Source organism: Leptodactylus fuscus, chromosome 8 (genome assembly GCF_031893055.1).
Source record: "Leptodactylus fuscus isolate aLepFus1 chromosome 8, aLepFus1.hap2, whole genome shotgun sequence".
NCBI classification, from domain to species: domain Eukaryota; kingdom Metazoa; phylum Chordata; class Amphibia; order Anura; family Leptodactylidae; genus Leptodactylus; species Leptodactylus fuscus.
In genome coordinates this window covers 17,771,541-17,785,722 of record NC_134272.1, presented here as the reverse complement: position 1 = coordinate 17,785,722, position 14,182 = coordinate 17,771,541, and the positions used below count along the sequence as shown (strand labels likewise).

Here is a 14,182-nt window from a genome sequence, read left to right as displayed (position 1 = left end):
GTTAGTCGGGCCCATGGCTGCTTCTAGTGTGCAAGGCAGGGATTAGGAGTATCACACACTAGATATTCCAAACCGCTCTTACTCCAGTTTTGTTTTTCCTTTGTGTTTTTCCTTAAACTTGACTGAGAGGTTATCAGTCAGGGGCTAGTCCATGGTCAGAGATCCCCAGACCATAACGTAGAGTTCATTTGCCCTTTTTGGTATAAGAAGCCCTGAGATACATCACAATGCGGTACTGCTTCAGGGCTGAATACACCAGAGTGTGCAGACTCTTTCACCTACTGAAGGCGTCCTAAAACTCAAGGGGTCTTGCCTCAGCTTTTTCTATTGCAATCTCATTTCTATCGCATTCATTAGCCCTAACATTAAGGCCATTATAAAGTAGATTTGGAACAAAGTTATTAAAAATTAAATAAGTCTTTGGATCAAAGTTGCTGAACCTGAAACAAAACTTGAGCGTTCACTCAACATTAGGGTTGAGCCGATCTTGACTTTTCAGGATCGATTTTAAAATCCGATTTCCAATCATTTTTCATTCGAACCCGATCTCGATCCCAATTCCAATCCCAATGCAAGTCAATGGGATTTTTTTATTAATCGGAGATTATATTTTAAAAGCAATCCTATTCACTATTCAGCATGGAATCTAACAATTGAACGCTTTAATTGTTAGAATCCACACTGTGTAGTGAATCACTAAGTAGCCAGAGGATTTTTTTTTAATCCTCTGGCTACTTAGTCCCCCCTGGTGTCCACTTACCTGCAGAGATGGCTGCTCTGGTGCCCGGTGTTCTTCTTCGCCTCGTTGCTGCTCCATGCTGATCTTCTCGCCTCGCTGCCCTCTGCCTCCCAGGTTAGGAGAGTATGGGTGCGTTAGGGGAGTGTGGGCGGGTAATGGTCACGTCTCCCCACCCTGTACCCACCCACACTCTCCTAAGCCACAAGCCCCGCCTTCCTAGCTCTTTAAACACTAACCTGGGAGGCGGCGGCGGCAGCGAGGCGAGAACAGCAGCGTGGAGCAGCAGCGAGGCGAAGAAGAACACCAGGTACTGCAGACCAGCCATCTCTGGAGGTAAGTAGCTACTAGAGTTGTTAGTTTAGTCTCCCATTAGAATGAATGGAGGCAGCTAGCGCGCAGGGGGTTAAGGCTGTGTGCCGGCTGCTTCCATTCATTCCTATGGAACCGCAGTGGAGCCTTCACACTGAGTATACACTCTGCTCAGAATGAGCGGAGCATATACTCAGTGTGAAGGCTAAGCAAAGCATTGTAGGAAATAGTACCGATCTCGATCCCACCTAAAAAGATTGTGTTCGGAATTCCGATCGCGATCGTGAAATTTTCTCGATCGCCGATCAGAATCCGATCTTTTCCGAACACGATCGCTCAACCCTACTCAACACTGGTCTTTTTATATTATACAATGATGTAATGTCTGTAGTGTCACCTGGCACATCCTGAGAAAGTGGATGTTGTGGGGATCAGCCCATCTAATAACTAAAACTCATGCCAGTTTCCTGAAGTGCGTTAGAATGGAAAGCCACGCCAGTTCCTACTTGACGTGGATTTCCATTCTGGCACTACAACTTCTTCAGAGGTATGAAGAGGTCATAGCCATAAATCTTTTGGTCCCGGCACCAGTCTTAATGAATTTGCCCCATAATATAGACTAAAAAATTGTTTTTTTACGAAGAACAAACTAGTCAGATTTTTTTTGCATAGCCTGCCATTTTAATTTCCCCGGGGGTAGTTGTAATAATTTCACAATATAATTACGTATTAAGGATTGTATTGATGATTTTATTTTCACTGATCTGTGGCAAACTAAAGGTTTTATATAATTTTACAGAATAAGTTCCCCTGAGAGCTGCTGATCATCATTTTGTTTATGTTGATGTAAAATAATTACGTGGTTTCATAGGGATCGGAAATAACAGGCTGAATTCCCAAATTGTTAACACTTGTTTGTGACAAGAATTCAGCATCGGGGGCCTCGTGTTCACAGGGTGTATGTATATATATACAGTCCTATGAAAAAGTTTGGGCACCCCTATTAATCTTAATCATTTTTAGTTCTAAATATTTTGGTGTTTGACCGGTGCAAAAGTATGGGCACCTCAACAGAAAAGTGACATTAATATTTAGTAGATCCTCCTTTTGCAAAGATAACAGCCTCTAGTCGCTTCCTGTAGCTTTTAATCAGTTCCTGGATCCTGGATAAAGGGATTTTGGACAAACAATTCAAGTTCAGTTAAGTTAGATGGTCGCCGAGCATGGACAGCCCGCTTCAAATCATCCCACAGATGTTCAATGATATTCAGGTCTGGGGACTGGGATGGCCATTCTAGAACATTGTAATTGTTCCTCTGCATGAATGCCTGAGGATTTGGAGCGGTGTTTTGGATCATTGTCTTGCTGAAATATCCATCCCCGGCGTAACTTCAACTTCGTCACTGATTCTTGAACATTATTCTCAAGAATCTGCTGATACTGAGTGGAATCCATGCGACCCTCAACTTTAACAAGATTCCCGATGCCGGCATTGGCCACACAGCCCCAAAGCATGATGGAACCTCCACCAAATTTTACAGTGGGTAGCATGTGTTTTTCTTGGAATTCTGTTTCTTTTTGGACGCCATGCATAACGCCTTTTTTTATAACCAAACAACTCAATTTTTGTTTCCAAAATGAAGCTGCCTTGTCCAAATGTGCTTTTTCATACCTCAGGCAACTCTATTTGTGGCGTACGTGCAGAAACGGCTTCTTTCTCATCACTCTCCCATACAGCTTCTATTTGTGCAAAGTGCGCTGTATAGTTGACCGATGCACAGTGACACCATCTGCAGCAAGATGATGCTGCAGCTCTTTGGAGGTGGTCTGTGGATTGTCCTTGACTGTTCTCACCATTCTTCTTCTCTGCCTTTCTGATATTTTTCTTGGCCTGCCACTTCTGGGCTTAACAAGAACTGTCCCTGTGGTCTTCCATTTCCTTACTATGTTCCTCACAGTGGAAACTGACAGGTTAAATCTCTGAGACAACTTTTTGTATCCTTCCCCTGAACAACTATGTTGAACAATCTTTGTTTTCAGATCATTTGAGAGTTGTTTTGAGTAGCCCATGATGCCACTCTTCAGAGGAGATTCAAATAGGAGATCAACTTGCAATTGGCCACCTTAAATACCTTTTCTTATGATTGGATACATCTGGCTATGAAGTTCAAAGCTCACTGAGGTTACAAAACCAATTTTGTGCTTCAGTAAGTCAGTAAAAAGTAGTTAGGGGAATTCAAATCAATAAAATGATAAGGGTGCCCATACTTTTGCACCGGTCAAATTTTGGTTAAATGCATATTGCGCATTTTCTGTTAGTACAATAAACCTCATTTCAATCCTGAAATATTACTGTGTCCATCAGTTATTAGATATATCAAACTGAAATGGCTGTTGCAAACACCAAAATATTTAGAACAAAAAATGATTAAGATTAATAGGGGTGCCCAAACTTTTTCATAGGACTGTATATATATATATATATATATATATATATATATATATATATATATATATATATATATATATATATGTAGCTCGTAGTCATTAAGTTACATTATAACACACTTGCTAACTATTCATTTTTAATTCTTTGATACAACATTACATATCTGTGTACGTTATAGATCGCAGGTCACCCAACTCCTGACCGGTTACTTTAAAGTTAGAAACAATTTCTCTTGTTTATTGTACACTTGATAATATCATCGATTTTGGACAAAATTATTTAGAGATATCTATTTATTTTATTTTTTCCATGATTGTAGTCACAAGAGGTCTTGCTTTTTGCAGGGTGAGCTGTAGATTTCTAGGAACCATTTTTAAGCAAAATATAGGTTGTGATTTATTGATGTTATAAAAAAATGGATACAATTGTAACAATGTCATTTTGTTTCATCTTTGTTTAACTGATCATTTTTGTTACTTTTTTATATTATACATGTTGAACTCCGGAATCCAGCAACAAGAAGGCAGAAAGCAAAGAGACGAAGTCAGAGAAGCTGATGCAAAGAGGTAATCCAAAGAGGGACGGTATGGTACATAATGTTCCAATGTTTAATGTTCTAATATGGGAAGAATATGCAAATCTGCCTTCCATGATGTAATTAGGAAGACAGTTGCTGCCTCAGTATTGCAAACCAATAGAGGGCGCTCACTGGAATGTGCAAGCCTGTCTTGTGACAGGATTCCAGTGAAATAACCCAATAATGGCTGCTCCCTTTAGCATCATGCCCAACCTTCCAAGAGGCCTTTGTTTTGCAATGACGCTGGGATTATTACCAGGTATAGTCTCTCAATTGAGGACAGCTGTTTCGATCTACTTGGATCTCTTCAGCTCGATGTAGAGAGGACTATAACCTGGTAGAGGTGAGAGGCTTAGACAGGGTTAAGGGGATATTGTCACTCCTTAGGGAGAGACCACCATATAGGTGTGTGGAGACTTGTTAAGCCTTAATAATGTTCTAATAAAAATTCCAGACCCCTTTATCTTACAGAATCCATGATGGTCATGGAGAATAACACCTACGATTTCTTTATTTTGACATTTACAACACATGTGAAGAGTAAGCCAATGTTATGATGTTATATGTGAGCGTGCTGTTCCGAACAGTACTCGCTCATCTCTACTTATTTTCGCTAGTTTTATGCTGAAACAAAAAAATAAAAAACAAACAAAATAGGACAGGGACAGCGTATTCACTAAATAAAGTAAGTCATTTTTAATTTTTTTTAAAAAAGTTAGAAAATAAAAATCTAATTCTAAAAATACAATATGTAATAATAATAATAATAATAATAATAGTAATAATAATAATAATACCATTATACTATAATAATTGATAATAGGGGTTTAGTCTATAATATTGCATTATATATACGTTCCTGGTTAATGCACAATCATAAACAATAACATGAGATCACCAGAGGCTTCATATAAGTAGTAAAGGGAATATGAACAGAACAAAGGATTATGTAGATAATCTTGTTTCCCTTAGTCCAAACAGCGGCACAATGTGGGGTATTTCGTGCCCCTGTGTGCTGGTAGGACAGGCGGAATTTTAATTAGCCATGTATTAATTTCACATGGCTTGTTCCCTTTAAGAGGGCACAGATACCTCCCCCCTGTGCGTAAATAACAAGTAATAATACATACATTCCAAAATAAACAACAATAGGGGGGGGAATCCTTGTGCCGCTGTTAGGACTAAGGGAAACAAGATTATCTACATAATCCTTTGTTCCCTGTCGTCCCTACCAGCGGCACAATGTGGGGAAATAGCAAGTAATCCCCATAAGGGTGGGAGATTAAACACAAGCAGAATGTAATACAGTACGCCCGAAGGCAGTAGCTTCTGAGCCATACCGATCAAGTCGGTAGTGCTTCACAAAGGTCAATTCTGAAGACCAGGATGCTGCTGCACAAATCTGGTCCAAGGTGAGAGCCTTGACCTCTGCCCAAGAGGTCGATACTGCCCGCGTCGAATGGGCCCTTAGGACGGTCGGCGGAGGTAAGTTCTGACTCACAAACGCCAACTTGATTGCTTCCTTCACCCAGCGAGAGATGGTGACCTTAGAAGCCTTGCGGCCTTTATGGCCCCCTACATAATTTATTAACAAGTTCTCAGATCTCCTGAAAGCGCGTGTGCGCTGAAGGTAAATCTGCAGGTTCCGGACTAAATCTAGGGTATGCCACTTCTCCTCCTCAGGGGAAGTGGGCACGGGAAAAAAGGTTGGCAAGCAAATGAGCTGACTCACATTCGCCCTAGAAGAAACTTTCGGCCTGAATCCTGGCAGAAATCTCAACTGAACACGGTCTTCAAAGAAGGCAATGTAAGGAGCTTCCGATGAGAGTGCTTGAAGCTCCCCTACTCTTTTTGCCGAGGTGATAGCGAGGAGAAAAGATACCTTATAGGTCAGCCACTTTAGATCCACCTCCTCCAGAGGTTCGAATGGAGCAACACAAAGTGCCGTTAGGACCTTGCTGAGGTCCCATTGGTGGACAGGAGCAGAAACTGCTGGTCTCAGCCTAGTTGCCCCTTTGATAAAGGTGCTCACTAAAGGATCCTGAGACAACCGCCTCCCCAGATAGGCGGACAAAGCGGCTACATGTACCTTCAGGGTAGAAGCTGCAAGCCCTCTGTCTAGGCCGTCCTGCAGGAAATCCAGGATCGCCCTCACAGGGGGATCGGAGGAGTCCACTTCGTGTTCCGTGCACCAGGCCTAGAAAATATTACCGATCCTACGGTAATTCTTATTGGTCGAGGTGGCTCTGGCGCTGGCTAAAGTCCTTAGGACGCCTTGAGACAGTCCTCTATTCCTTAATAGGGACTGGTCAACCTCCAGGCTGTCAGATTGAATCTCCTCAGATCGTGGTGTCTCAGCTCTCCTTGTGTCACCAGATCTGGGAGGGGGGGAAACCTCCAATACCTGCCTTGACTCATCCACATGAGCTGGGCAAACCAAGTCCTTTTCGGCCAGAACGGGATTATGGCAATTCCCGAGACTTGGTCCTGTCTGATTTTCATCAATACCTTGGGTATGATGGAAACTGGAGGGAAAATGTATATCAGCCTGAACCTCCATGGGATGGACAGGGCATCCACTGCCAAGGCATTGTCCTCCTGGTACAGAGAGCAGAAGGTTTCCACCTTGGCGTTGAGTCGGGTTGCCATGAGGTCGACATCCGGAAGGCCCCATGTTTGGACAATCTGATGGAATATGTCTTGATTGAGAGACCATTCTCCTGATACAGGGATACCCCGACTCAACTGATCCGCTACTATGTTCAGGGAGCCCTTGATGTGAACAGCGGATAGGTGGGTCAGATTCTTCTCTGCCCACGTGAAGATCAAGTTCGCCTCTCTCAGTAGGGCTGGAACCCTGGTGCCGCCCTGTTTGCTCAAGTATATTACCGTCGTCATATTGTCTGACCGGACCTTGACTGCCTTCCCTTCGAGAAAGGGGGCGAAGTACTTCAGCGCCAGATACACTGCTTTTAGCTCCTTCAGGTTGGAGGTTCCTACCTCTGGATTCCTCCACAGACCCTGGACAGTCCTGCCGTCCAGGTGGGCTCCCCATCCCGAATGGGACGCATCTGTTGTCAACAGGGTCCAACGAGGTTGAACCGAGGACCTTCCGTCTTTCAGGTGTCTCCACCATCTGAGGGAAAGACGGGTACCGGGAGAAAGGCAGATCTTCCTGTGCAGTCCCCGTGGAGATCCGTTCCAGGCTCTCAACACTTCCATCTGAAGGGGACGCAAGTGCCATAAAGCCCAAGGGACCGCCTTGGCTGAAGAAGACATCAGGCCTAGGACCCGCATGGCGGTGCGAATGGTGATCCATCGGGACCTGAGGAGGCCCCGAACCGAAGCTTCTATTTTTGCTCGCCTTGGACGAGATAGGAAAATCTGCATGCTCTGGGAATCCAGAACAAACCCTAGGAATTTCTTCCGGGTGGATGGCACTATTTCTGACGTCTCCCAATTGATCAGCCAACCTAACTCCTGGAGGAAGGCGATGGCTATCTGGAGGTGGTGATGGAGAATTGAAGTAGACTGAGCTTTTATAAGCCAGTCGTCGAGGTAGGGAACCACGAAGAGGCCTTGAAGTCTGAGAGCGGCGGCAACTGGTGCGACCATCTTGGTGAATACATACGGAGCTGACGATATGCCGAATGGCAGAGCAGTGAACTGTAGGTGCTCTCTGTGACCAGCCATAAGAACGGCTATACGTAGATATTTCCTGTGTGGCGGGAAGATGGGGATATGTAAGTAGGCATCCTTCAGGTCCAGGGTGACCATGACCTCGTTGCGCAATAGGAAATTGGTTACTGAGTCTATGGACTCCATCCTGAAAGGTTTTTTCTTTATGAAGAGGTTGAGGAACCGAAGATCTATAATCATCCGCCACCCTCCTGTGGACTTTGGAACCAAGAACACGGGTGAATAAACTCCTTGACCCACTTCGGGAGGAGGGACCCTTTCCAGGGCCCCCTTTAAGAGATATTCTGCGACGGAAGCCTCCAGGCAGTCTTGTTGTAGGGCTGGTAAGACCCGCGTAGTGATGAAACGATCCACCGGAGGATGGGAGAACTCTATTGCGTATCCTCGCTGAACAACTTGAAAGACCCATGGGTCCAGAATGTGAAGATGCCATGCCACAAGGAAATTCGAAAGGCGCCCTCCTACGGGAGAGCTGGTCACAGAGAGCGGCGTCTCCTCAAAACCCCTTCTTCTTAGGGTCCTCCTTGGGGATCCCGCGACCCGCCCCTTTCGGACGGTATCTGGGGCGTCTCTGGCTTCCTTGTTGAGGCCTGTATTGAGACGTGGAGCCTCGACCCCTAGAAGGGGGAGGCCTTCTTTCTCTGGTTGCTTGTGGTAGTGATCTCCCTCTACCATCAGCCAATCCCTCCATCAGATCGTCCAGCCCTTGGCCGAAAACCTTCCCAGGTTGAAAGGGGAGGGAACACAAAGAAAACTTGGAGGCGACATCAGCCCGCCAAGGTTTGAGCCACAAGGGCCTCCTGGCGGCGGTATTGAGGGCCATGGCCTTGGAAGCCAGCTTCACCTGCTGTCTTGCCGATTCTCTCAGGAAATCCGTAGCGAGACGGATCTCCCCCATGGATGCCAGGATGTCGTCCCTGTTAACCCCGGAGTCGATATCCCGTTCCAGGCGGTCCAGCCGGGCTTGAAGCTTATCAGCTACTTCCGTTGAGGCGATGCCCACCGTCACCTGGGCTGAAGCAGACGAATACGCCTTCTTGAGCGTTGAATCCACTCTTCTATCAAGCAAATCCTGAAGATTTGACCCGTCATCGATGGGCACGACAGTGCGACGGGAAAGCTTAGAGATGGCTAAATCCACCTTGGGTGGCGGACCCCAGCGATCCAGCTGGGAGGGATCAATCGGATACACTGCTTTGAAAGCTCTGGTGGTGACGTAAGCCTTCTCCGGCTGCTTCCATTCTTGTTCCATTAGGCTGGCCATGGAGGCGTCCACTTGGAAAACCCTCCGCTTCCCAGAGGTGGACGCAGAGGCTTCCCCCTCGCCAACCTGGTCCCACGACCGGATGGCCTTCAGCAGTTTATTAGTCTTTTCCCGATGGAAAATTGGTCTGCTGGTACAGGAGGACTGATCGTCCGATGATATGGACACCTCCTCCACCTGGAGGCGCTCCAGGGAGGGCAGTGAAGCAGAACGCCTTTCCACGCGCTGCTTCTTGGTGAGCTGAGCCAGTGAAGTACGGATATCCTTTAAAGAATCATCCTGCAAAAAACACAAGGATACTTAGAAGCCGGAGGGGACCCTTCCCCTCTTTGCGGCAACCGTACTCACCATGTACTCCTTGACCCATGCTACCATATCACTGGTAACGGGTTCCTCCGCAGAGGTCCCCTGCATTGCTGGCAGCGTGACCAGTCATAGCCTAAAGGCAAAACAATGACATTCAGGATACTCCCACCATTGGGAGAATTAGCAGACGAAAAAACCGCACCTACCATCAGGTAGTGGAACGTCACAATCAATGCAAGCCAGGTGTCTCCTTTTAGAAGACTTCTTCCGTCTTACTTGATCCCCGGGAGGGGTAGAAGAGGAAGACATGACAAATAGAAGCTAGCTTTCAGCGATACCTAAGCATGGAATATGAAACATCAGAGGAGTACATTCAAGGAACCATATGAGGAGACTCACCCAGCTTCTGCAGGCCACTTACCAACCTTCAGCAGAGTTTGCAGTAGAATAAATGCAGATTGAAGCGGTAACCACAAGCCACAGCGGAGAAACCAGCTAGGGATTAGACTAGCAGGCAATGAGGGATGCAACCTGCCCCCTTTTTTACAGCCCCATATCCGGAAGGGGCGTGGCCTTAGTCAAAAGCTCCGTTCCTTTGCCCTTCATAACACTCCTAGCCCTTCAAGTCACGCTCCCCCTTTGAGCCAACTACATTGGCACGTACCTTAATCTCCTGAGGACCTCCAGTGTCCAACGCTGCTGTTCGCGTGGTCCCGGAGCGGCGAATGCCGAAAACCGGAAGTTGCCGGTGTTACACTTCTAAACGACCGGCCGGAACCCTCCTACACAGAGGAAAGGTTCCGCGAAAACCGGAAGTTCCCCTCATGGAGCCGCGCGAACACGCCGGCTGGCTGCGCGCGGCTCCGAAGCCCAGCAGGACTGGATGCCGGGGAACAGGAGGTAGGATTGCGTGAGGGAGGTGGGCAAAATAGGTAACTTTAATCTTACCTATTCTCTTTGCAGGACCGACAGAAGTCCAAAGGGGCAGAGTGCATCATTGAAGACACCTGAACAGGTCTGAGCAGGTAAGTACCTGAAACTTCTTCTTACTCTTTCTCTTTAGGAGGACACAGAGTCCTCCCCACCTGTCCGATCCTTTACACAGGACAGAAAAAAACGCACAGGGGGGAGGTATCTGTGCCCTCTTAAAGGGAACAAGCCATGTGAAATTAATACATGGCTAATTAAAATTCCGCCTGTCCTACCAGCACACAGGGGCACGAAATACCCCACATTGTGCCGCTGGTAGGGACGACAGGGAACCAATTATTGCTTGTTATCCCAGCAGTGGATCCCAAAGCACCTTGTATGTCTATGACAATGTATATAAACCTGATATTTATCAGATGGGAGCTGCTGAATTCAGCAGGTTACACAGAGAGGTAAGATGATCATAGTGGTCCACATATCTGTAATAAATTCTTAAAAATTACACCAAAAATAAGTCACATGACAGATGATACTCCTTTAAAAAGAAGGTTATAGAAAAATAAGCACGCTTTTCTAATTATTACATACAAATGAATAGAGTTATCTGATTTTTAGTACTTATGGCCTATTCTTCTCTTTCAGATCCCTGCAGATCACCAGTTTCGAGACAGCGTGGCTCTAGGTAATGTCTACATACCGCAAGCCATACAAAACATAGCAGTAAGTATAGGTAATGCAGACATCAGTGGGACACGTCCACGTTACCTGCACTCACTGCTACGGTTTGTATGGCGAGTGAGCGGCGCAGATTGCCATATGTAACCATTACCAAGAGCTACTCTGTCTCAGCAGTGGTGATCTGCAGCGGTCGGGTGTTGGAACGCCATGCAGATCTAAAAATCTGGCTTATTCTATGGATAGATCATGAATAGATGAAACTGGGTAACCCTTTAAAGTCAGATTAACAATGCAACAGATGTCCATAATTGTCTCACTGTGATGCTTGTCATATATATGTAGCAAAATAACAATCATCGACAATGCGCTCCTGCTTGGACCTCAGAAATCTGTTAAATAAAGCTTGTGCCTGTGTTATGTCCACTTTACTGCCCAAGGTGATAGGAATACCAATGAGTGCCCTGAAGAACTAATGCTTCTGTGCCATGGCAGTCTTGCTGTTGTGTTGGATACAGTATGTGGTTAGTATTGTCTAGTGAAAATATGCAAGGCCTTCCCTGAAAGAGACGTTGTCTGGATGGTGGCTTCTTCTTTGCATGGTACTGCTTTAACTTGCATTTGTTGATTACAAGGCGAACTGTGATACAGTAATCTGCATTCTACTGATTCATGCCTGTTTGTAATGCCAGTAGATTATGAGCATCCAATGTTAACTGTCGTCCTTATCCCTTGTACACAAATTCTCTGAATCTTTTGATAGTGTTGTGTACTGCAAATGGTGGTATATTTTAAGCCTATGCAGGAACGTTTTTCTGATATTTTTCCACAATTTTTAATTATGGTTTTTCATAGACTGGTAAACCTCTGACCATCATTGCTTGTGCGAGACTCTGCCTCCCTAATAAGCTCCTTTGCACACCATCATTTGACTTAGTTGAAAATTGATCTTCCAGTTGTTTTTTATTCATGCCAATAATTTTTCCAGTTGATCTCTGTTCTAATGTGTAACGTTCTCTTTCAGATATGTGATCTACGTTTTATTGTGTAACTTTCAGCTTCTGATATGTCTTCTATATTCTATTGGGTAACGCTCACTTTCAGATGTGTGATCTATGTTCCATTGTGTAACTTTCACCTTCTGATATTTGTTCTATGTTCTATTGTAAATAAAATATGATTAGATGAGATTTCCATTTTTTTGCATTCTTTTTTTTTTCTTTATATTTTACACAGCCTCCCAATTTTTCAATTTCCGGAATAACTTGGGGATAATTTAAATTTGATGTTCTTTAACTTTATCATTAATTTTTCATGAATTGTGAAATCTTAGCACTAGAACAATTTTACATAATAGTCTGAAGAAAAAGAAAGTCTACAGAATAATATTACATACATGTGTCTTACAGAAAGACCTCATGGAGAATCGCACATATCAATTCTTTATTTTGACTTTTACTACACGTGAAGAGTATAAACCATTTTTATCTATCTTCTTTGTCCTGGTATACCTGATCGGAGTACTTGCTAATTCGGCCACCATTACTGTAGTCTACAGAGATCGGCACTTACACACCCCCATGTATCTATTCCTGTGTAATTTGTCTATTGTTGACATTTTCTACACATCCAGCTCAGTCCCTAAGTTGGTTCACATGTTACTGACTGGTGACTATACATTGTCCTTCACCCAATGCTTCGTCCAGATGTTCTTCTTCAGCTTTGTGGTTACTACAGAGGATCTATTACTCTTCATTATGGCCTACGATCGATATGTCGCCATTTGTAACCCTCTACGTTATCACTCTTTGCTATGTAAGAAGAACTGTATCCTGCTCATTGTAGTCATCTGGGTCATTGGATTTTTAAATTCACTTTCTTTAACAGTGACAACATCTAAAACATCATTGTGTTATTCTAACACTGTTACACAATTTTTCTGTGAATTCAAAGCTTTTGCCAAAATTTCCTGCCCCAATGCTGGTTTCCAGCTATTTACCTACATGGAAGCTGTAATATTTGGCTTTGGCCCTTTTCTTTGCAGTATAATGTCTTATATTAAGGTGATCATTGTTATCCTACATATTAAATCTAGTGAAGGAAGAAAAAAGGCCTTCTCCACCTGCTCGTCCCACCTCATTGTCCTCACCATGTTCTATGGCACCTGGATGTCTGTGTACATAATGCCACCATTAAAAGATCCCCGGGTCTTTGAACTGACTCTTTCTATTCTGTATTCAACCATTACCCCCATGTTAAATCCTCTGATATTCAGTGTACGGAATAAAGATATAAAGAGGGCTCTACTGAAAATGGTGGGGTGCAAAGTCAGAGGAGAATGAATTCTTGTTCTTTAAGAGTATATGCTTAATGTTTTTTTATAACGTCTTGGACATTAATCAGTATGATACATTTTCAGCTAAAGATATGGGCTAGATCAGTGATTGCCAAAGTGGTCCAGGTGGACCCCTAGGGGCCCACAGGAGACTTGACGGGGGTCATCGTTAGAGCTAATCTTCACATTTTTTGACAAGTTTTTGGAATATGGTAGAAATGTAGCAGCAGGGGGTCCACCAAAACCAGTAAAATTTTGAAAGTGATCTACGAGAAAAAAAGTTTGGGAACCTCTGGGCTAGATGATCTTTGACTGATAGCAAATTCAGATGGACATATCCATTATTTGAGTCATTTTTATCACCTTTTGCAATGTACAGGATGATTTAAAACTTACCCAGCATTGCCTTATTAAGGGCAGGTTCACACCAGCGCCCAGTCTCCGCTTTCAGGTTTCCATCTTCTGCCCGAGAAATTGGACAAGAGACGGAAACCAGCAGTCAATTTTCAAAACCATTCATTTGATTGGATTTGCAAAGTGTCCACCCGTGAGCTCCCATGAGCATCTTCTGCGCTCCACTGCGAAACCGGACACACAGTCGGACATGCAGGACTTTGTGTCCGGTTAAAAAAACCCTGGTTTCGCTGTGGAGACCAGAAGATGCTCACGGGTGCTCATGGGCGGACATTGAATGCTGGGTTTCCGTCTCCTGTCAGCAGAAGATGGAAACCCACAAAGTGGAGACTTGGCACAGGTGTGAACCCGCCCTTAGGATGTTCTCTCCTCCTTCTTTTATTTGTATGAATAGTGTAAATAAAGATACATTCTAATTTTAGCATTGTGTTCTGTGTGAATATCGTGGTCTCATGGTTACATAGCAGTAAATAAGATTGAACATT

The 14,182-nt window shown here is 44.4% G+C and overlaps 1 protein-coding gene across 1 annotated transcript; it reads left to right on the top strand.

Moving 5' to 3' along the window:
- The first annotated feature begins 1,530 nt into the window (after positions 1-1,530).
- On the top strand, positions 1,531-13,290 carry LOC142217139 (olfactory receptor 5V1-like). The gene is made up of 4 exons (XM_075285330.1): positions 1,531-1,595; positions 4,011-4,086; positions 10,916-10,993; positions 12,358-13,290. The coding sequence occupies exons 1-4, from the start codon at positions 1,531-1,533 to the stop codon at positions 13,288-13,290; spliced, it is 1,152 nt and encodes a 383-aa protein (XP_075141431.1).
- The last annotated feature ends 892 nt before the right edge of the window (positions 13,291-14,182 follow it).

Excerpts from the sequence above, each read along its gene's own strand:
- LOC142217139 (XM_075285330.1), top strand. The coding sequence starts at position 1,531 with ATGGAAAGCCACGCCAGTTCCTACTTGACGTGGATTTCCATTCTGGCA. Across the intron at positions 1,596-4,010 it reads GCACTACAACTTCTTCAGAG|CAACAAGAAGGCAGAAAGCA; the intron begins GTATGAAGAGGT and ends TCCGGAATCCAG. Across the intron at positions 4,087-10,915 it reads ATCCAAAGAGGGACGGTATG|ATCCCTGCAGATCACCAGTT; the intron begins GTACATAATGTT and ends CTTCTCTTTCAG.